Consider the following 22,955-nt stretch of genomic DNA (forward strand, 5'->3'; position numbering starts at 1 on the left):
AAAAATTGAACTTTGAAATGTAACTTGTTAGCCAATGGGAGGCGTTAATACAATGTCGTAAGTGCTATAAATAAATAATATAGGCCTATACGTAAACAGTAGAGTAAACTGAATAGGTACGGCTGCTCTGCTACTGTATATATATAATGTATAATACTCAGTTCCCATACAACGTACTACTATTTAATATTCGTTCGTACTATACAATCATATTACTGTGAAAAAATGAAACGGTCCAATGTAGGTATATTTTTGTATGAAAAATGTGACGTCATAAGTTACTTATTTTCTAAAACTTATCTCATTGATGATGTCTTTCTAATCAAATGTAATAACTATTGATTTCATGATAAATCAGATGATTTATCAATGTTTATTTTATTGTAATTCTTGGGAATTAAAACACCTAAAATTATATATTTCCTATTGAAAATTTTACTTTTCATATGTATTATAATTAAAACTTGCAAAATCACGCGGTAATTTCAAGCGCCACGTAGAATTAAAAGCGTCGTATATAATCTCCACATAAGAAGATATCATAAGCGCTAAGAGAATTGACAATTATTATTCCAATTCAATCGGTTTTTCTAGAGAGACAATCTTTAAAATAACTCCACTTAGATCAATAAAAAATGTACACATATAACAGCAAATAAAAGTAATACTTTCTGCAAGCAATAATAGCAATAATACTTCGAGCGTCTTCTACAAAAACTGAGCAGCTAACTGCGACTTTTGTTGGATATATAGCTACCCTTGGTATCTGAATTTGTTACATGTTATATATTAATTAATTATATTTAACTAAAGATCTGCTAACAGTGACGACAAACAGAAAACAAACAAAACCTCCGCCAGCTCCAACAGCGTATGGTATATAACTCGTACCCTACGAATAAAAGAAAATGCAAATCACACATTTATCGTATTCGATTGGGAACTTTCGTAGTCAACATAAAGATTCGTTGATTACTTTTTGTATTCGAACGGTAAATTGTAAACGGATTATGCTTAACAGAAAAGCATTCGAATAGAAAACGTTAAAAAGCTTTTTCGGTAAGAACAATCTCAACAATCAAAATACTCCGGAAAAACTATATTCAAACAGGTATATTGCTTATTTATTGCGATAATGCTGCTGTCTGCATGCGGAGTGATACTCTTCTTTCTTCTTTAACAATATGCACTACGTTTCGTAACACAGCTGACGTGACAAACAGTACAGAAAGAAGTAATTCGTCAACAGGCAGATGATATTATTGACATGTATCAACATAATAAAAACATTATAAAAATACTTATTAAATTTGAATGCAGTAAATAAAATATAATACAGTGTGTATTAATTAATTCAGCTTGTAAGATACCGAAGGAGATATTGAAACCAATGTAACTTACTTACAAAGTCTGGCTTCGTCAGTTGTTTTCTCTGCTGTGGCCGTTTGATCCATGTTTTTTCTGAAAAAGGAATAGGCCTATCTTTTTTATACATGTACAGTATTATGTTAAATAGGCCTACTAAATAAATAATACATAATCTGTTTATAATATTGTTTAAATCAATGTGAGCTCGGTTCGCCATACTATAGCCTACTTAATCATTTCTCTTGGAAAAATGAAAGATCAGGATCTGGAACGGTCTATCTTCTCCATACAACACTCCATGTCACATCCCTCGTGTATGTTATCAAAATGACTGCATCAGTATGCTAATTATTTTAAATATCAGGCACCTTTTTCATTATATAGTGTACATCTGTACCATCCTTGCCCGATGATGCGTTGTTCAATGTGCTTATCGCGAGTACAGTAATTACATATTTTTTTACGTTTATTTTATAAACATTTGCTTGTAACGCGAAATTAGGAGACGTTTTTATATTGTTAACATAAAGTTTTAAGTTACATTGTCCGCTTTATTCTTCTTCAATTATCATATCCGTTACATAATGTCAATATCAGGCTAATGTTATGCCTATGTACTGTACCAATGCAGTTTTTTTTTGGTTTTTTATCGAGCAGTGTTAAAGGTGAACGATAGCAAGGAAGGCAAAAGGCAAGATGGAAGAATAGAGTAACAGCAAAGACTTGTCATACAGCTCTTGAAGCAGTTGGTTAGGGGCACAGGGATCGTAAGAAATTCAGGAACCTCATCGTTGGCATACTCTGCTCGGACACTTTGAGCCACCTGTATCAAGAAGAAGAATGGAGTTTTCTCCAACTATATCACATTCTAGCAAAGGTTTACATAATAAAAACCATAGGCAAAATGCTTACAATACGAAATGAGGAAACGTTTTTAGATTGTTCAAATCAGTTTTAAGCTATATACACTTTCCGCTATATACACTTTCCGCTTTGTTCTTCTTCAAGTATCATCTGTTACATATTATGTCATACCAGTTCTTATTGTTATACATGTCAAAATGTTACGTGCTGATTGGACAACATTATAGAGTATTCTCCATCAGATTTTAGCAACAAAAACAGTGATAATTATTTTTAGTTTATGGAAAATAAGAAAACAAAACTATAGACAATCGTCGTATCGATCGTTTCTGATGGAACCAATTATTGATTACTATAAATTATAGCATATAATGCATACAAAATGCTATATACAAAAAAAGTGTATTATATACAAAAAGTGTATCTACTACCATTTATGAACGAAATGTTTATTACGGTATCATTTCAAATACAGTATTCAAATTTTTATAAGTAAAATACATAAAAAAACGTCTCTATGAAACAAGCTTATTTAACATGGTAATTTATACATTAGTACCATACATTAAAAAAGAAATTTTAAATATGCGCAAAAATGTGAAGTAACACCTGTTTAATATACCCTGTAGTAAACTAAATGTTGGATGATATATATTATTGTATGTCAACTTAAACATTAACACTTTTGAAAGTGTTTACCAAAAAAAAAAACCAATTAAATACACGTTAGAAGGATACATTGCAATAATAGTATTATGCCCATCGATCATTAAATGTTAAAAATGGCGTTTTACAATTCTAACCCTTCTTGAACTTCTTGCACTATGCTTTAAAATTTAAAAAAAGTATTTTTTTGGGATCACACGAATCAAGTCGGCCCTAAACCGTCTCGGCCAAAGTCAAGTCGGCCTCAAGTCAACTCGAATAGTTTTGGCCGAGTTGACGTAAGTTTGTATTTTATCTGGAGGAAGAGGTATTTTGATATTTCAATTCTGTTTCAATTCAATAATGTTTTATATTGAAATGATGTGGTAAATGTAAACTCTATGTTCATGGTCCAATATATTTGCATATGGACAGGGCGTGGATAAAAATGATAGAACATTGAATTCAGTTTCAGCATTTCTTTACAATTTCTACAACCATTACCCAAAATTTGAGTTTAATATGTAAAAAAAAAAAACTGGTAAAATAGACCTCTAAAAATAACAGGGAGAAAAGAACAAACAAATTAGGAGGGAGAATAGACAAAAAAAAACAGGAGGGAGAATAGACACAAAAACCTGGAGGTAGAATAGACACAAAAACCAGGAGGGAGAATAGACACAAAAACCAGGAGGGAGAATAGATACAAAAACCAGGAGGGAGAATAGACACAAAAACCAGGAGTGAGAATGATCAAATTCTAAAACAAATTCTGTGCTGAATGATTAGAGGAAACTTTACTAATATTATTAATAAAATAAACTATAATAATATTAATAAAATAACAATTATGGCAAGAAAAGACAAAGAAAACAAAGTGAAACATTATAGTGACATTTTGCATCAGGTGATAACAGTGATATAAACGTGATAACAATGATTATGATACATGATATAAATATATGATAATGACGACGATTTCAATGATATGGCATCATAGTACACAAATTAGTTAGTATTAAGCTCTGTCTACACTATCAAACTTTATGTGACAAAATATATATGGACATGATGATGTCATATCACTACCATATTTAATCATGTCACTACCGTATTTGGGCACATCACACTTTTTTGTCAAACTAGTTTGATAGTGTAGACAGAGCTTAAGTCTCGTGTTTTATGACTTAATTGCTTTAATTCAAAAGCTTGTAAATTTGAAAGTCCCACAAAATTGAGACATCAAAAGTGAAGTGAAATCGACGTAATTACTAAATAGATCAATAAAAATATATGTTCATGTGGTTACATAATAAACTTAGCGACTGTCCCTTTAATTCAAATTGAATAAGTAAAGTGACTTGACATCAAAAATTGCCTTCAATTATGCAAACAATACATTATTGCACATCGTCCTCTAACAAAAAAGTTAAAAATATCTAGGCCATACTAAAAAAAATCATGTTATTTAGCCTGTATATTTCAGCTACTAAGTTAAAACCATTTATACCCAATAATAATACCATAGTGCCTATAAAATTATTTTTTATTTACTGTTTTCAGAATATTCCATTTTTTTTTAAAGGGGGCCATTATTGGTAACTTTGTTACAATTTAAATGCTTGCAAAAAGGAGTATATAAAACAATTACAACCAAACAATGGAACATGCCATTGAAAAAAGTTGGAAAAAACTTCTGCAACTCCATTTTTCCATATTTAAATTTCTTACCGATAAGTAACAGACAAATGAACGCATAACTGTCTTATGCACAAGATCTTTAAAATTTAAATTTTAAGACCTTCCATCAGATAAGATTTGAACCTGGTACTCTGCTCTTTTAGCCGAGTACCACAACCGTCAATTAAAATTGCACAAATACACGTTGTACACACCCAACAGTAGGATTAGCGAAAATCCTAGGATTGCAAACTTTTGGCCTATCTGACTATTAGATGAACTTAACAAAGTAAAGCGCCCTCAGGAGTAACACACGTACGGAACATTCATTGCTTTACAAAGTCTCTGCTTTATGACGAGTTCTAATTCTGCGTTACAAATCGGAAACCACGAGTACTTTTTGTTAACAAGCTCACGGTTACTATCAGTCGTTACTAGATAGTTGAGACAGACGCCGTCCGCGACGCCATGAGGTCGTCCACAATGCTCTAACGCTATTACCCCACATGACTGGTATATGTTACTAGATTTAAACGCATCCTGAGAAGGGAAAAACATATTGGTGTTGTTAAATAACAGTGATGTTAATCGTATTAAACAAAAAAGTAAAACAAAAAACATAAAATAGAATTAATAAATGTGTATTTTAAAAGTGCTTGAAGAAGTGTAACTTATTATAGTATAGAAAAAGAATTTATAGGCACCACAAGATGGAAGTGCAGAATGTTAGTTTTTTAATGCTTCAAACAAAATTATCTAGTGCAGCATTTTCTCAGAAAACTGTTAAAACGGGAGATAAAAAAAGTATAACGCTAATGCAACAACTTAAGGACTAAAAAAAATTGTTATGTTCCCCAAACACAGCATCAATTAAAAAAAGGGTCAGTTGTTAACATTTTTGTCGTATTTTTACTGATTTTGTGATAATACGCTATCATTATACATTCGTACAAGAAAGGACACCTAGGTCTAGGTAGAAAAAAGAAATTATTTTTAATAGTCACAAAGATTTAGATTTAACCCTATACATGTGTTGTATGTATGTATTGTCTTTATATTTTTTTAATGCTCAATAATTACCAAAAAATAGTTAAATAAATTTTCTCGGATTTTGGGTCGCTGGGTTTGGGAAACATAACAATTTTTGTTAGGCCTAATACGTTACTTTGTCCAGCCTCCAAATTGAATCTTGATACATAATAGAATCTTTGACAATTGGAAGATGAGGCACATCATCTGTACATACAAGTATTTCTAAACTACCCCTGCAAAAAAAAAACAATAAAACATACGTTATTATCAGGTGCTTCTCAAAATTGTATTGGAAATTGTCTAAATGCTCAAGCGTTATGTGATGTGCCCTTATATGGGCACGATGACGTCATATCACTACCATATTTGGGCACACCATTATGTCAAACTGGGAGACCAGTCTTTGACATTTTTTATAGCAATTTGAGAACTCTGTATTGCTTTCTTCAACTATTGTAATGAAGCTCTGTCTACACTATCAAACTTTATGTGACCAAAAAATGTAATGTGCCCATATAATGATGTCATATCACTACCATATTTAGGCACATCACACTTTGTTTGATAGTGTAAACAGAGCTTAAATGAGATGGAATGAAACTCACTGTTTTTGTCTGATTAATATGATTCTCATACACATATGTTTATGAGGATGATGTGTTGGCAGGATCATTGCATGTCTACAGCTAGGTGATTTGTTGAAGAACTGATACGCTGTGTTAATGATTGGTACAATGTCTTCTCCCCTGAAATAGAGGGCGACAGACACAAATGATAACAGAACATGAAAGAAATGAATGAACTCAAAAATGAATATAGTACCAACATATTGAATGCATAGGCTAGGCATGGAGGTATTATACCTCCATGGGCTAGGGCTGTTTATGAGAGTGGTACTTTTATGAAAATGCCATAATCAATATCTCAGCATTTATCTCTGTTTTTCACTATGAAGTTTATAGCATGATAAAGGTGTGAAACCTCCCACCCTAATCCCAAACTCTCCTCTTCTTCATGAACTCTAGACTACAGCCTGAGAGATTAAGGATTTTTTTTTATTTCATCTGATCAGTCTAAATCTGCCACCCGATTCTCAGTGCTGTATCTCTACTTTCTGTCTAGTATCATAGGCAAATTCTATAATATACATCACATGTGACACTGCCTGTATGAAACAGGTTATCACATATGATACATGTGACACTGTCTGTATTAAACAGGTTATCTAAGCTAGTAGATACCTTAAGGTTAATGATTGTCTTGACTTAATTTCATCTAGTGTGCACCACTTGGCTTGTAATGATTCCTCATCTGCATTTGCCAGTGATTTTAAACAACCACCTAAAAGAAAAAAATTAAATATAAAATATGGCATAAGCTGTATTTCAAAAGTTCTGTCTACACTATCAAACTAGTTTGACAAAAAAAGTTTGATTTGCTCAAATATGGTAGTGATATGCTTACATATGGTAGTGATATGACATCATCATGTCCATATATAGGCACACATCACATTTTTTTGTCACATAAAGTTTGATAGTGTAGACAGAGCTTTAATCATCGGGGGAAATTTCATGGAAAACATAATTCTAAACAGTTTGTGTACCTCAGAAGCTAATTAATAGAACACTGTTGATTGGTCCGTACCATTGGCAGACAATTATTTGTTGGTGATGCATTGTTCAATCAAACGATGCTTATTTGCTTGATATTAGACATCTATCTACTGAGCTTACTAGGACATGTCTTCAGACCAAACAGGAAGTGCATTAGTTTAAAATAAACATTCAAGACTGCAAGTTCAAACAGTAAGCTCACTGCTCAACCAATTTCCGAGAAGTGTTCTCATTGTGGCCAGTAGCAATCAGGATTCTTACAAGTTGTAATTAGGCGGCCTAGCTTGCTACTATCTAATTGAAACAAGGCAGTGTAGTTATTGCTATGAAGTCTGCTTTACTAATCTCTGTACAAGCCTGCCGGCCAAATTAATACTAATAGATTAGTTGAAATTATTTGGACTAATTTTCCAAGCAAGTAATTCATGTACTATATTTATATGAAAAAATACTACATTATGGTCTTCAGTTATAAGCCCACTCTGTTATAAGCCCATCATGTTATAAGCCCACTCTGTTATAAGCCCACTCTGTTATAAGCCCATCATGTTATAAGCCCACTCTGTTATAAGCCTACTCTGTTATAAGCCCACTATGTTATACAGTAAGCCCATTATGTTATAAGCCCACTCTGTTATAAGCCCACTATGCTATAAGCCCACTCTGTTATAAACCCACTCTGTTATAAGCCCACTATGTTATAAGCCCACTGTATTATAAGCCCACTCTGTTATAAGCCTACTCTGTTATAAGCCCACTATGTTATACAGTAAGCCCATTATGTTATAAGCCTACTATGTTATAACCCCAATTTGTTATAAGCCCATCCCACCATCAAATAAGAAGTTTGGCATTATACCATAGTACAATATTCAAGAAGCATAATGTTTTTATCAAGAATTAACCCAGGTATTTCCTAACAACTCGTCTACTGCAACTCTCTTACTGTACCTGTGATATACCCGGTATATGTTATTCGTATCCAGTAACCCCATATTAATGATGTATCTATGTAGATTATGGTTGATGGATGAAACAGTAAACCGGATTCTTCTAAAACTTCTCTTTTCACCGCTTCCTACAGAAACAAACAAAAAACGTAGACCTACCAGTTAAAGTTGGAATAATTATATAAGCCATTTAATATCTATAAAACATGTTTAAAGAAGTCAGACAAAACTAGGTCAGTTAAAAGCAAAGAAGTAATTGTGTAGGGTGGGTGTGAGCGGAGTACCCACCCAAAAAAGTCCCATTTTATATTTTGCAACCACGCCCCTTAACTTGTTGACACACCTATCACCCATCCTCCATCAACACTAGTAAGTGATGTCATGTTGGAGTACAAACGAAGTTAATTATAATATAAAATAAAACCATTTTTTTTTAACGAGAAAGTGAAGTCAATCAAAAATAGGTCACTGTCCTGCTTAATTCATCTAAAAAAAATCTATGATATATCAACAAAGATGATATACATTAATTAATAATACACAAATATTATAAAAAACCCATAATATTTCATGGCTGTTAATTAGAACACAATTTCAAATGCATTGTGGGTAAGTTCACTGACTTCTGGGTCAGTGACTGAATTGAAAAGTTGAAAAGGTTATTGATTCAGACTGTTCCAAACCCGCCCTATGAATATTGTAATCCTGATAATAAAAGAATTGTTTCCCTCCAGGATGTATATATTGCATATTTGTTGGTACAATCAATAACAGAAACAAAAACATTATTAATTTTCTGAAAGACGATTGGAGGAGAGTGGGGCATTTTTAATGTCCTATCTACCCTATGATCAATGATTTATCAATCTATCTACTCTATGATCAATGATTTATCAATCTATCTACCCTATGATCAATGATTTATCAATCTATTTATCCATTTTATTTGCATAGGCATACCCAGCACAAGATTTCCTCATCTTCTCGGGATTATGCCTTCCTCCATAGCCAATTTTCTTAAATTCACTTTTCTGTTGTTTATCCAACAAACATCTATTTCATTTTTTATATTCCTTACCATTTTTGTTTATTATTTTGTACTGTATTGCTATGGAGGAAAATAAATGTCTTTTGAAATGAAATGAAATGAAATCTATCTACCCTATGATCAATGATTTATCAATCTATCTACCCTATGATCAATGATTTATCAATCTATCTACCCTATGATCAATGATTTATCAATCTTTCTTGCTTACAGACCCCAAATCTCACCAAACTTGGCAACAATGATCTATGACCCAAAATCTCACAGAAGTTCCATATTGGGTATGGTCAAAGGTCAAGGTCACAAACCACAAAACATTATATATTAATATTATTATTCAAATCTTGCTAAACTCTGATCTATAATCTATCATATAGGAGTTTTAGTTTTGAAGGGACAGGGTCAAAGGTCAAGGTCACAGTCCACACAAAAAAAAAAGTATTTTATACAGGTCACAGTTTTCATCCGAACATTGTTGAACAGTGTAATCACACCGAGTATATTAAAAAACATTTTTAAAAAATATTTTGGAAGAACAGCTTAACTCTGCTCTATTCACGCTTAGCTATGCTCTATTCACGCTTAACTCTGCTCTATTCATGCTTAACTCTGCTCATGCTTAACTCTGGTGTGTGTGAACAATTACAATAATGCCCCAGCTTTTGTAGGCTATTCAACCCAAAACCACATGACTGCAGATCAGGTCAAAGAAACAAACCATTGATCAACACTACTGTGGTTTGTGGCTTATTATGTTAATTGTACAGCAGTAGAACTAGCATTTACTGGAAATTATTCTAAAGATCTACTGATAGCACAAAACATTAATGTCAATTGTTTGACAACAAGGGCAATGAAGAAGCATATTTGGTGACATTCAGAAAATGAATACATTTGAGGGTTAATATAAAACAGTTTTAAAAACGGTTTCCATGGAGCAATTTTTAGCTGCAATACAATCATAGTCTCAATTTGACCTCACTTTAGAAGGTCACTGATGGGCGGAACATTGATTAAGTTTTTGTGGATAATAATGACGTCATTACACAACCAACCATGAACGATCACCAATGAAAAAAGAAACGATTTTGAGTATAGTCGACTCTCCCAATACCGGACTCTCTGAAAACCGGAAAATTCTCCCAAAACCAGACTTTTTTGAGGTCCTAAATTTATTTTTACCATTAGAAACACATTCCGAATACCAGACTTTCCAGAAAACCAGACATATTTTAAAGCCAGCCCAAAGGTGTCTGGTATTGGGAGAGTTGACTGTATATTTACATAGCAATTTCACAATATTGTACAGAAATTGTTTAAAATTCTTACCTCTAATGTTTCGTTTGGATTCACCCTTCCCGCGGGCAAGTACCATTTTCGTCGGCAACCAGCCTTTGCTTCTTGGACCATTACAACCTCTTCTTTCTCGTTAAAGATCACGGCAGCCACTATGATCGTCAGGTTCTCGTTCAGGACTGCGGGACGGCTCTCACCAACCTTTTTGCGTAGAATGTCGTACTGTGACACGGGCAAGTTAGGCGGTTGCCCCAACAGAAGCTCTCCGACAGTCTGTTCAATGTCCGTCATTGTCATCTACAAAAAAAAAAACATTCACATACTTGATTTTGTCTACACTATCAAATTTTAGGTGATGTGCCCATATATAGACATGATGATCATGTAATATCACTACCATATTTGGGTATATCACTACCATATTTGGGCACATGACACTTTTTTGTCAAACTAACCATAAGCAACTGTGAAATGGTGATGCTGGGTCGATAATCCTGATCCTACTCAGTATACAATTTATTTAGCTTTTAGTTCATCGGGATAACATTAAACATGTCTAATTTTCTCCCGACGAGACGACCCGTCGCGTCTTGTCTGACGACGCTGTCTGAGTTGGCCTTAAGTGATGATGTTCTCTTAGCTTTAAATGTCAAGATATACAGTATTTGGGGGAAAAGGAGAAACAAATTTCAAACGTAAAACAAATGGTTATTCAGTACAAATTATGTCTGGCAAAACAGCCAACATACTGTATGTATTTACAAAAAAATAATTTAAAATATTATAATAATAATTTAACTAAATACAATAATAAATTGTTATATTCAATTTGTATTATTATGTCACTGTTAATTGTTAAGTGTGATGAAATACAACTTACCACATACTAGACGTACATTCACACTGCTTAAATCTACATTTTTTACTATATACATTAAAAAACCCTATACAACTAATGCGTTCATACTGTCAGGCAATGTAATATGAATCAACAAATATATGACCTAATAATACAGTACTATACCTTTGGGTTGATGATATGAGGTGAGTAATAATACTCCATTGTGATGTACACAATTAAACCACCTTTACAAGATTCTAAAAGCTACATTACACGAATGATGGTTTATCCACCTGCTAATGCAACTTAAAGTGGGCTACTGGTACGGTTTAAACCGGTTTATTAAAAGGATGTGAAAACTAGACAACCAATCAGGAATAATCAGACAGGACTGTATTGACCAATCAAATTAAAAAGCTTGATGGAATGTAAATACTGGATGTCTACCAAATTAATGATGTTGTTTTAATGAATATCACATCGTGTTCTAATTCTTGTTACACCGGTACTTTTGTAGTCAGTTTTAATTTTCAAAATTTCCATAATTTTGTCGGAGTTTCTTTTTAAACTTGTCATTCATTACTAGTTGTAAATAAAACTAAAATAATAATTGACAAGTAATTACTGTTCAGTGTTTGTTAATGGACACATTTTTTATTTTAAAAAGAAATCCCACCTTATTAAGGGGACATTCATAGGGGTAGTCTAGTTTTTAAGGGGAATGGTCAAGGGTCAAAGGTCACAATCCACAAAAAAATTGTATTTCTTAAATTTCATTGTTGATCAGAACATGTGTGTCAAACATGGCCATGAGGTTTGGGGTCAGAAACAGAAATATTTTGGAAAAAAAATTATAATACAATTTTTTCTGTGGATTGTAACCTTTGACCCTTGACCATTCCCCTTCAAAACTAGACTACCCAGCAAGAACTGAACCAAGGAGGCAACTATGAAAAGCCGGATGCTTAACCTTAAGACCAAGCTCACATTCACTTGTTACAGAGTGCAATTAAACCCAAATAACTTACAAATAAAAAAAAACAACAACAAAAAAAGTTTTTTCTTTAAGGTTTGGAGTCAAATGTCACATCACAAACAAAAACATTTTTAAATTAATCTAAAATAAAATAACAATTGTAATCACACACAGTACTGATTAAGAGGATTTTACAGTATGTACAGTAGACAAATTATACAGTACTGTAGACGGAGGTATGCAATCTCAGGGTGCCCTCTACTTATGTCATAAATTTATTAGTTCACAGAAAAGGTACTGTATTTTGAGAAAATGTTATTTTAGATGTGAAAGCATACTATAAAATATTTTGATATTTAACATCTCAAAACGAAGTAAGCTTTAATTTATGTATTACAACCCAACCCACTGAAAATTAAAAAAACTAAACATGAACTTTGAATGACGTTCAATATGTCATGTAATACTGTTATACATGTATGGAGAACACCTATAACATTTAATGGAAAGAGAGACACTCCCATGGTTTGCACACAAAGTTCAAACAAAGTTGAATAAAAAAAAAAGTTATTTATGTTAAGTTTAAGTTTGCGTGAAAACTTGACCACACTGGGAACGTTTGCTAAAAGAAGTTATTCTCTAAAAAAACACTGTTTATTATTTATTTCAGGTCAGGCAAAACTCATTCATGAAGTAAAGTCTGTTCTTAAAGATCATTAAAGTTTATGAAACACATTGGTTTTGTTATGATAAAACCTTGTCTGTATGTCATTGTCAGCATAAAGCATAAACATTATAACTGTTCTTATTATAGTTAAATACAGTATTAAAATATCCTCAGTAAGAAGGAGGAGGAGGTGCAGAGGAAGGAGCAGTACAGAGAAAGTAGGCTTTACCATTTCCCTTTGTTCGGCTACCCCCTATACTCTGGGTGCACACAGATTGTTTATACCATACAGTAGTGCTTACATCTTGTGGGGAATAGCCAAAAAAAAAAGTTTGGTTGATGCTTATTTAATGGCGACACCGAAATCCTATTTCATAATGCCTTTTGTATTAAGTATTTAAGTTTTTTTGCTAAATCATCATATTTCATGAGAAGCCAAACAAAAAATGCCAAATTCACAAAATCTGCTATTTATAGATACTGTACATGACCTGCTTACTACTGTTTATACTACAGTATGTATGTAAAGCCAATAGCATCTGTAGCAACTGTTTACAACTTGCTATAATAACATAATGTCAACGGCCTGGCTTGGAATACTTATATTACGTGGGTTTCTTTCCAATAATTAAGGGTTCTTTAGAATTTAAAAGCCAATGACCATTGTAGAATGTGTTGTGTATGTTGATAATGCAAGGTCTGCAGATGTTGGATGTGGTCAAAGGATGGGTTGGTGGGGAGGCTACGGTCAAAGGACGGGTTGGTGGGGATGTTACGGTCAAAGGACGGGTGAGTGGGAATGTTACAGTCAAAGGATGGGTTGGTGGGGAGGTTAGGGTCAAAGGACGGGTTGGTGGGGATGTTACGGTCAATGGATGGGTTGGTGGGGATGCTACGGTCAAAGGACGGGTTGGTGGGGATGCTACGGTCAAAGGATGGGTGGGTGGGGACCAGCAAAAAAAAAGTTTCTAATTTGCCATTTTGCATTCAGTGTACTAGTTTATATTTAACAATAGTATGCAAAAGTACTGTATTCCCACAACACTGTACAGTCTAGATAGTAGAAGTACATTAATAGTAGTGATACTCCTATTGCCTAGGAAAACTCTTTCACCCATACAAAATGCAAGCATTGATGTTCTGGTACATTAAACTGCAGAGTTTGCTAGCTAAATGTTAGCTCTGTCTAAAGTACACTAAGTATCAGACTTTAATGTGACAAAAAATGTGATATGCCCATATATGGCCATGATGATGTCATATCACTACCATATTTAAGCATATGACTACCATATTTGGGCACATCACACTTTTTTGTCAAACTAATTTGATAAGTGTAGACAGAGCTTTAGGTTATATAACAGAATAATATGGGTAACTTAGTCTTAAAATTGGTAAATAAGGTCATAATTGAGACAACCTGATTATTGAGAACATTGACAGTGATAAAAATAATTTTTTAAAGCCAATTTGTGAAAAATTGCATAATTATAATATTTACAATAAGCTGTTTGTATTCAAAAGGACAACAAACTTTACTGTTTAAATGGAGGTGTTTCATTTTGTAATCGTACAATAAGCACAGATATACAATACAGTCTGTTAATGGAATTCGCAATTTGTTTTTAATTAAAATGAGACAAAAATCAACAATGTTTAGTGCTTTCAATAAATCCACGTCATTTTAATATCTAATTAATAAAATAAACCAATACAAAAAAGTATTTAATTTAATTCCTAAACACAGAGTATTCTACGACCGGTTCATGACCATACGAACAATACTTTATTTCTTTTACGTCAACAATACAAGTGGATAGAACTCGGCAAGTCAAAGCATTCGCTCGTTGAACTGTGACTGAATCTAGGCCAACAGGGAAGTAGTTCTAACAGACTTCTACCTAGAATACAAAGCCGCTTAAACTTTACTGTCACGCTATTTAAAGTCAGATATATGTTAATGGTGTTTGGCCAACAAGAAAGTCAATTTGCATAATCTAAATCTGTTAAAATGATGCATGTTTTACAAAAGACTGGGTAATTAAACTCCAATTGTATTAACACTACATAACGTATCCTTAAATATTCATAATACCTCGTTTTCACCTCTGCTGTTTCAATATTTATCCAACACATTTTATTTTACTTATTAAATTGTAAATATAAAATTAACTCAATTTCACCTCGTTTCAAAATGAGAACGCATTGTTTATTTATTTATCAAGTTTATGAATAAATAATTACCGATATTAAATTGTAATAAAATGAACTCAAATTCACCTCTACAAGTTGAAAATTAGAACATATTGTTTATTGAACAAGTTTAAAATAATTAAACAGACTTCTTTGAAATGTTTATTACTAACTAAAACTAGCTAATAAATATTAAACTGAACACTAAATCGCTTTATTAAACCACTGAGATTTAAATTAATCTAAAAAAAGGATGTTTATGTATTATTATAAATATTAGTTTATTTCTCTATCTTTGATATTATTAATATTCTACTAAATTCAAAATATATATTATATTGAAATTGGGTTTGAGTTCTGCTCATTGGATTATCTAGTGAGCAGAACTCAAACCCAATTTCAATACAGTATAGATATTTTCCTTCCCCAGAAAATTTGGGATGTGGAATGGGTAAACTCAGTCTGTAAGGGGTAACCTGAAATTGGAATGTGAATAGAGCAAAGAGTAAACTCAACTTAGGATGAGGGAGTGCAAGAGGTGTACTCAAATGGGGATGTTAACAGGAAGGTGTGAATTCAAATAGTAAAGTACACTATCAAACTAACAAAAAAAAGGTGCGATATGCTTTGTTATTGATATTACATCATCATGTCCATATATGGGCACAGCACATTTTTTGCACATAAAGTTTAATAGTGTGGACAGAGCTTAAGGGATGAAATCAAATGGGATAATGCAATCATTTGTATCAGTAATACTGCAGATAATCATTTCAAATTGTTAGTGACACCAATACAGTCCCGCGCCACCATCTGACTACCACTATCTACAGTGTACAGTAAGCAACCAGTGATCATTTATTGGTGGTTGGTAGCAGGGTGTTTTATAGCCATTTTTGCCTGTATTTTGGACTTTAAGTACAATGCTACAGTACTACCAGTAGATTCTATACTTCCCATTAATTATGAAATCTACAAACGCCTACTACCAGTACTACAGTGAGTAATGTAGTGGTTTAAGATTTAATTAATAGTTTTATGAACTGAACATAGAAAGTTGAAAAGTTCAAATGTATCGATGGATAGAAGAAACCATATTGTGCAAATGAGGAAACAATAATTATGGGGGTGGGGGTAAAACAATAATTATGAGGTAGGGAAAAGACAATAATTATGAGGTAGGGGTAAAACAATAATTATGAGGTAGGGAAAAGACAATAATTATGAGGTAGGGGTAAAACAATAATTATGAGGTAGGGAAAAGACAATAATTATGAGGTAGGGGAAAGACAATAATTATGGGGATGGGGAAAGACAATAATTATGAGGTAGGGGAAAGACAATAATTATGGGGATGGGGAGAAAGACAATAATTATGAGGTAGGGGAAAGACAATAATTATGGGGTAGGGGAAAGACAATAATTATGGGGTAGGGGAAAGACAATAATTATGGGGTAGGGGAAAGACAATAATTATGGGGTAGGAGAAAGACAATAATTATGGGGTAGGGGAAAGACAATAATTATGGGGTAGGGGAAAGACAATAATTATGGGGTAGGGGAAAGACAATAATTATGGGGTAGGGAAAAGACAATAATTATGGGGTAGGGGAAAGACAATAATTATGGGGGTGGGGATAAAACAATAATGATGGGGGTGGAGAGGAAACAAACATTGTGGGGGTGGAGAGGAAACAAAAATTGTGGAGATGGGGAAACAATAATCGTGGGTAGGAAAAACAATAATCGGGGGTAGAGAAAACAATAACTGGGGGTTGAGAAAACAAAAATTGTGGGGTAGGGAAAAATCATGGGAATGGAGAAAAAATAATTATGGGATAGGGAAAAACAATAATTATGGGATAGAGAAAAACAATAATTATGGGATAGGGAAAAACAATAATTATGGGATAGGGAAAAACAATAATTATGGGATAGGTAAAAACAATAATTATGGGATAGGGAAAAACAATAATTGTGGGGTGGGAAAAATCATGGGAATGGGGAAACAATATTTATGGGATAGGGAAAAAACAATAATTATGGGATAGGGAAAAACAATAATTATGGGATAGGGAAAAACAATAATTATGGGATAGGTAAAAACAATAATTATGGGATAGGGAAAAACAATAATTGTGGGGTGGGGAAAATCATGGGAATGGGGAAACAATAATTATGGGATAGGGAAAAACAATAATTATGGGATAGGGAAAAACAATAATTGTGGGGTGGGGAAAATCATGGGAATGGGGAAACAATAATTATGGGATAGGGAAAAACAATAATTATGGGATAGGGAAAAACAATAATTACAGTAGCATAAGAAAGTGAAAAACAATAATCAGTGCATCATGATAATGGGGAAGATGGTATACACTGTTGATGCTATTGGTATTAACAAGTTGATGAAAATGCACAATGACAACAATGATGCTGCAATATTACAGTAGATGATAGTGATTAGTTTGTTTTAAAAATAAAATAACTAGCAACATAAGCACATATTTTGGTATGGGATTAATCAATTCAACAAAACATTCATCACTTCAATTTACAATTCAAATTAACCAATCAAGGCTCAAGTACCATTGCTAGATTAAAAATTAACTATTTAAAAAAAATTACAACCAGCAAACATTTAGCTAGTTTGAAATTATCAACTAGCAATTACGCACAACTACTTTATTAATTAGAACATTGCTAATTGATGGTGAATTACGAGAATGAATTGTGTGTTCATATCATGATGATATTTTATTAAGGACAGTGCATTATCGGTGATATTGATAATAATATTTCATAATAAAGAAAATGATTCATAGCGTAATTTTAAGTATTGTTGATTGTTACTGTATACAGGAAATATAGATAAAAAAGAAACCTGATAATTCAGTGGATATCAATAGCACAAAGTATCTCTCAAATCAAATCAACGATCTTATCATAGAACTGATACATTTAAAGCTCTGCCTACACTATCAAACATTATGTGACAAAAAATGTGATGTGCCCATATATGGACATGATGTTGTAATATCACTACCATATTTGGGCTCATCACACTGTTTGTGTCAAACTAGTTTGATAGTGTAGACAGAGTTTAGTTTCTTTATTAACACCTCAAGTCATGACCGGATATGCACACATGCATTTACAGTTCAATCTTAAAAGCAGAACAAATGAAAAAGTAAAACGAATACATTAAGACCACACATATCATTCATCACCATGGAAGAAGTTGAATTAAAGTCAAGCATTTGGTTAACATCAAAGTCATTTAATCTAGTCTATTTTTAAAAGCGCATTTTACAAAACAATAAAAGTATGATGAAATCGCATGAAATCAGCTGATTTTCTTGGCTGCAATTCTGTATTAATTACGGCATAACATAAAGTGGTGCCTGGAATTTTTAACGAAATATTATGTATTAACCAGTATAAAAGCTGATGTTACTGTCAAATTTAATTTAATATTAAGTTTATTGCCAAGGTCTTTCTCAATAACATTGCAGCATCCAAAATTCCTAAAAGAAATCAGTGCATTTTGTATGTTTTGATTATGAAATATATCTGAGGTCATTAAACCTGGTTTACACTAACACAAACAGAATATTTTTTGATAAGCAGATAAAAATAGCACTAAAGCTCTGTTTACACTATCAAATTAGTTTTGACAAAAAAAGTGTGATGTGACCAAATATGGTAGTGATATGCTCAAATATGGTAGTGATATGGCATCATTACGTCCATATGGGCACATCACATTTTTTTGTCACATAAAGTTTGATAGTGTAGACAGAGCTTAATGCTTGGTTCCAACTAGAGATGTACAGTAATGCAAGTACGTAAGCGCCACATAAGTGATTTGACCAATTACAAGCGATGGATTATTTGAACTGTTGCTTGTTATTGGTCAACTAGCTTGCGTTGAGTCTACTGCGTCTCTAGTGGAAACTAAGATTGTACTGATTGAATGCTCAATGGGTGACGTGCTTATAAATTTAAACTCCCACTTGCCTAATGTTTATTCCATCCATAAATGTTACTAACATTTGCATTTTTGTGGGTGGGGATACCCAACTATAAACACTTCCACCCAGCCTAAAGCATCTACATATCAACACATCACACACCATGAAACCTCTACAGTACCTGACAGTATGTGTGTGTTTTTTGGCCACACACAAACACCTACACCCTAGAATATATATCTGCTTTTGTGATTTTCTTTTCAGAAATTCTCTAGTTTTTCAAACATCTGATAATGCAATGACCCAATGTAAAACTACAATGAATTATCTACTAGTATTGTAGGATATTCCCTCTGGGTATTACAGAAGGCTTTGTATACTAACACATTGACAATATGCCAAATAATTTAATAAGGTTTCTACACTGTAGGTAGACCTATTTAATTGCATCACTAAAGCCAGGTAGTAATATGAGTTTACCTACTTACAATATGATTAAAATGAAAAATCAAATAAGTAACTCGATGAAATTAAAGTGCCAGAGGCAGAAGTTTAATTTTGTCTATTTATTTATTATTTGATTTCCTAAAAAGATTTAAAGCTTAAATCCCACAGTAAGAGGATTAATTGGATATCAGAAAAAAACATTTTAATATCCAAATATATATAAGTTTATCCAACTTGTTAACATTACTTACATAATACCATATCAATGATTAAAGAGGTAATGCATACATTTGCATAAATCTGAATTCTCCTCAGCATCATAGAAAGGTTCTGTGATACAGTACAGGTCACATGTTCATCACATGTTTCACTGTATCATAAGATTTTTTTTAGGTTATTGTCATGTCACATATGATATTGTATTTAGAAATTTGTCTAGATATAGTATAACATGTTAAATAAACTAAAAACAACTTAAATCCAATTGAAAAATGTTAGTATTATTACTTCATTTTTAAATTGTTAATGTCACATATGACACTGTATTAAGGAATTTGCCTATGATAATTTATAAAAATTATGAAATTTTCCTAGATACAGCATGTACTAAGCAGACAAGGGAAAAACATGTTGGTAAACTTTAATTAGAACAAGGTATAACAATAGGATTAGTAATGTACACAAAATCAAAAACTCATAAAAATGGAAAAATTACATTATGACCATGGCATATGGTCAGTTTTTTTATGAGTAATACAGAACAAGGCTGAGCCGTGTTTTAATGTATTATGAACATTAGCAGATCTTCTATAGCAATATGCTGTAATGTAAACAGACAGGACGAGGTAGGGATTGCGAAATCAATTGCATGACCTAAATAAACCTCACAGGTCAATTGACTACATTCAGATATACAGTAACTACAGACTCCTTGCAAATTACAATTTTTCATTAGAAATCCAGCATTACAACTTGTTATCAGAAAAAAAAAAACAACAATAAAATCGGAGCTCCCGTCAATAATTTGGAAATTCTGAATAGGGTCGTTGTACAGAAATGGAGATACTGTAAATACTACGAAAATATACAAGCCATGCAAAGCTATGATTCGGTCTAAAATTATTGGAAACCATTGGTAAAACTTTATCATGAAAAAAATCAACAGACCTACCGTACGAAAAAACTTTTGACCATATGAGTATCAAAACAATGCCAACAAAACGATGATATCATAGCGTAGAGGTGGCCAATCACTGAATCAGAAATACTTTTTTTTATGACGCGCCAAGCAAATATTCAAGTAAAAAGAAAATCACCCACACGCTCATGAAAATGCACGAAATTACTTTTTTATTGCAAAACATAAAAATCATGTGAAATTTCCGATTTCTATGATTAAAAAATTCTTAATACTTTTTCTAGACAGTTACTTTCAATTTAAACATTTTGTAATATTCTTCACTTTCCAGAATCTGTATGTATTGTAAGTCAAAATTCACAAACAAACCACAAATTGTTTTATATAAGGTTTTTACTAAAAAAAAAATCTGAACATAATTGAAAGTAATAGTTATTAATACAGAAGTCCTGTTTGTATTCATTTTGTGATGACCCTTTGACCGTTTAATTGCAATTTCGTCCTTCAAGAAGGGTCATATTCTAATAATCTGTTCCTAAGTATTCTATATTGATTCTAAATTAGAAGAGAATCAAAACCACTTCCTGCACAGATGAATTTACCATGATTTAACATAAACAATAAGATTAACCTTAAAAACAAGTTAAACAGTAAAGGGCGTCCTTATGCTGACAAGATAGTATCATAACAACTTATAATTTTATATATGATATGATGATGTGCCAGGTTACATGACCATTTATTATTTCAGTAGTATTTTTAATGGTTGTTTGGATTTAGGGGCTTTGGAGGCCAGGCTTAACCCGGTAAAGTTGAAGGATACATACCAGTGGGGGGGGGGGGGGTGGGGTGGGGGGAGGGTGTATAGGGAACAAAGAATTGTTTGAGAATTCCATGCAAATCATGGTAGGCCTACAAGTAGTACTTATTGTGGAAGTTCTTACTTGTAATATCTGGTGATGTTAGGTTTTTTCTACTACATTTCAGGATGCTTCTGAAATGCATGTTCTGGGTGCATGTTTCGTAAAAAGTTGTCGAAGTCGAAGAATATTATTAGTTGCAAGTCAAAAAATTATGAGCTGTGAGATGCAATTTCTCCCTCAGATTTGCATTCCTTCCTACGTAACAAATTTAAATGTGTGAAATAAAAAAATAGGCCTACTCTTAAACCTGTACAGTTAAGACGCACTGGGCTCTGTGATTAGCCATGCAGGGATGTGATTGTGCAGGGACAGGACTGTGTGTAGAGGGGTCATGCTAATCTTCGCCTGGCAGGGCCTGGTAGGGTTTTATGATATAAAATGTTATCAAGTACATGCTACAGTAACATAATAATAATAGTGATATTTAATTAATTTAATTATAATTGTATGTTTTGTACATTTTTTAATATAAAATTATAAAGAAACCTGTCAAAATAAAAAAAAGTTTTTTTCCAAAAGGACCGCCCTCTGTGGTAAGTAATGTTTTGTTGTTTTTGACGCTTCGTTGTGACGAATGAATTTTGAATATGAATAAAATCAATGAATAAAACTGATTTTAACTTGTTTCTGAAAAGAAAAATATAGGCCTAGCCTAGCTAGGACCTAGGGTATATATATAGCCTAGCCTAAGTTTAATTTACTACTAAAAGCATTAATAACATGCTCCTGACATCATAAACCCTACCTGCCAGGCGATACCGGGCCCCTACAGTACCTGGCGATACCAGGTGAAGATTAGCATGACCGGTGTATAGAGAGGAGGGCAACTCTACGATCGTACTACGATAGTTGTTGGGCCTAGGCTAGCCTAGGCCTAGCTTGCTAGGCCTACCTGTGGTTGGGGGATCTTAAACGACGCATTAAACAACAATATATTATACATTTTACAGTTGCAAGTGTTAACAATAATATAAACACTGACCTGGGATGAACTGTGGACCTGTCACTGATATAAAATATTTCAAAAGACACATTTAAACTAGGCCTAGTAAAAATAACAAAAGTGTCAACACAATTGTTTTCATACAAACATGTTGTCATCTGCCCTCTTATCCCTCTATAGTTTCAGATTTCAAAACTAATAATAAATTATTAGAGGTACGTATATTCAGAGCGTCATTCTGACAATAGGGTTGGTGAAATCTGTCCACAATAGGTTACTTTTCTGTCCATAATAGGTTACTTTCTGTCCACAATAGGGACTAGAGGGCGCTATTGTTTGTCCATAATAGGTTAC

General features: G+C 32.9%; 1 protein-coding gene across 4 annotated transcripts; it reads right to left on the reverse strand.

The window, feature by feature from the left end:
• Window positions 1-198: 198 nt before the first annotated feature.
• Window positions 199-22,764, reverse strand: LOC144855829 (8-oxo-dGDP phosphatase NUDT18-like). 4 transcript variants are annotated; one of them, XM_078713771.1, is made up of 8 exons: window positions 11,524-11,640; window positions 10,533-10,796; window positions 8,157-8,283; window positions 6,831-6,930; window positions 6,195-6,335; window positions 5,723-5,822; window positions 1,406-1,461; window positions 199-892 (listed from the first exon to the last, which is right to left on the reverse strand). In XM_078713771.1, the coding sequence occupies exons 1-7, from the start codon at window positions 11,560-11,562 to the stop codon at window positions 1,420-1,422; spliced, it is 813 nt and encodes a 270-aa protein (XP_078569897.1). In that variant the 5' UTR covers window positions 11,563-11,640; the 3' UTR covers window positions 199-892; window positions 1,406-1,419. The 4 variants fall into 4 exon arrangements, with proteins under 4 accessions (XP_078569897.1, XP_078569898.1, XP_078569896.1 ...); XM_078713772.1 differs by having other exon boundaries at window positions 1,402-1,461; XM_078713770.1 differs by lacking the exons at window positions 199-892; window positions 1,406-1,461; window positions 11,524-11,640 and adding exons at window positions 2,660-5,097; window positions 22,641-22,764.
• Between the last annotated feature and the right edge of the window lie 191 nt (window positions 22,765-22,955).

This window comes from Antedon bifida, chromosome 11 (assembly GCF_963402885.1).
Source record: "Antedon bifida chromosome 11, ecAntBifi1.1, whole genome shotgun sequence".
Lineage (NCBI taxonomy): Eukaryota > Metazoa > Echinodermata > Crinoidea > Comatulida > Antedonidae > Antedon > Antedon bifida.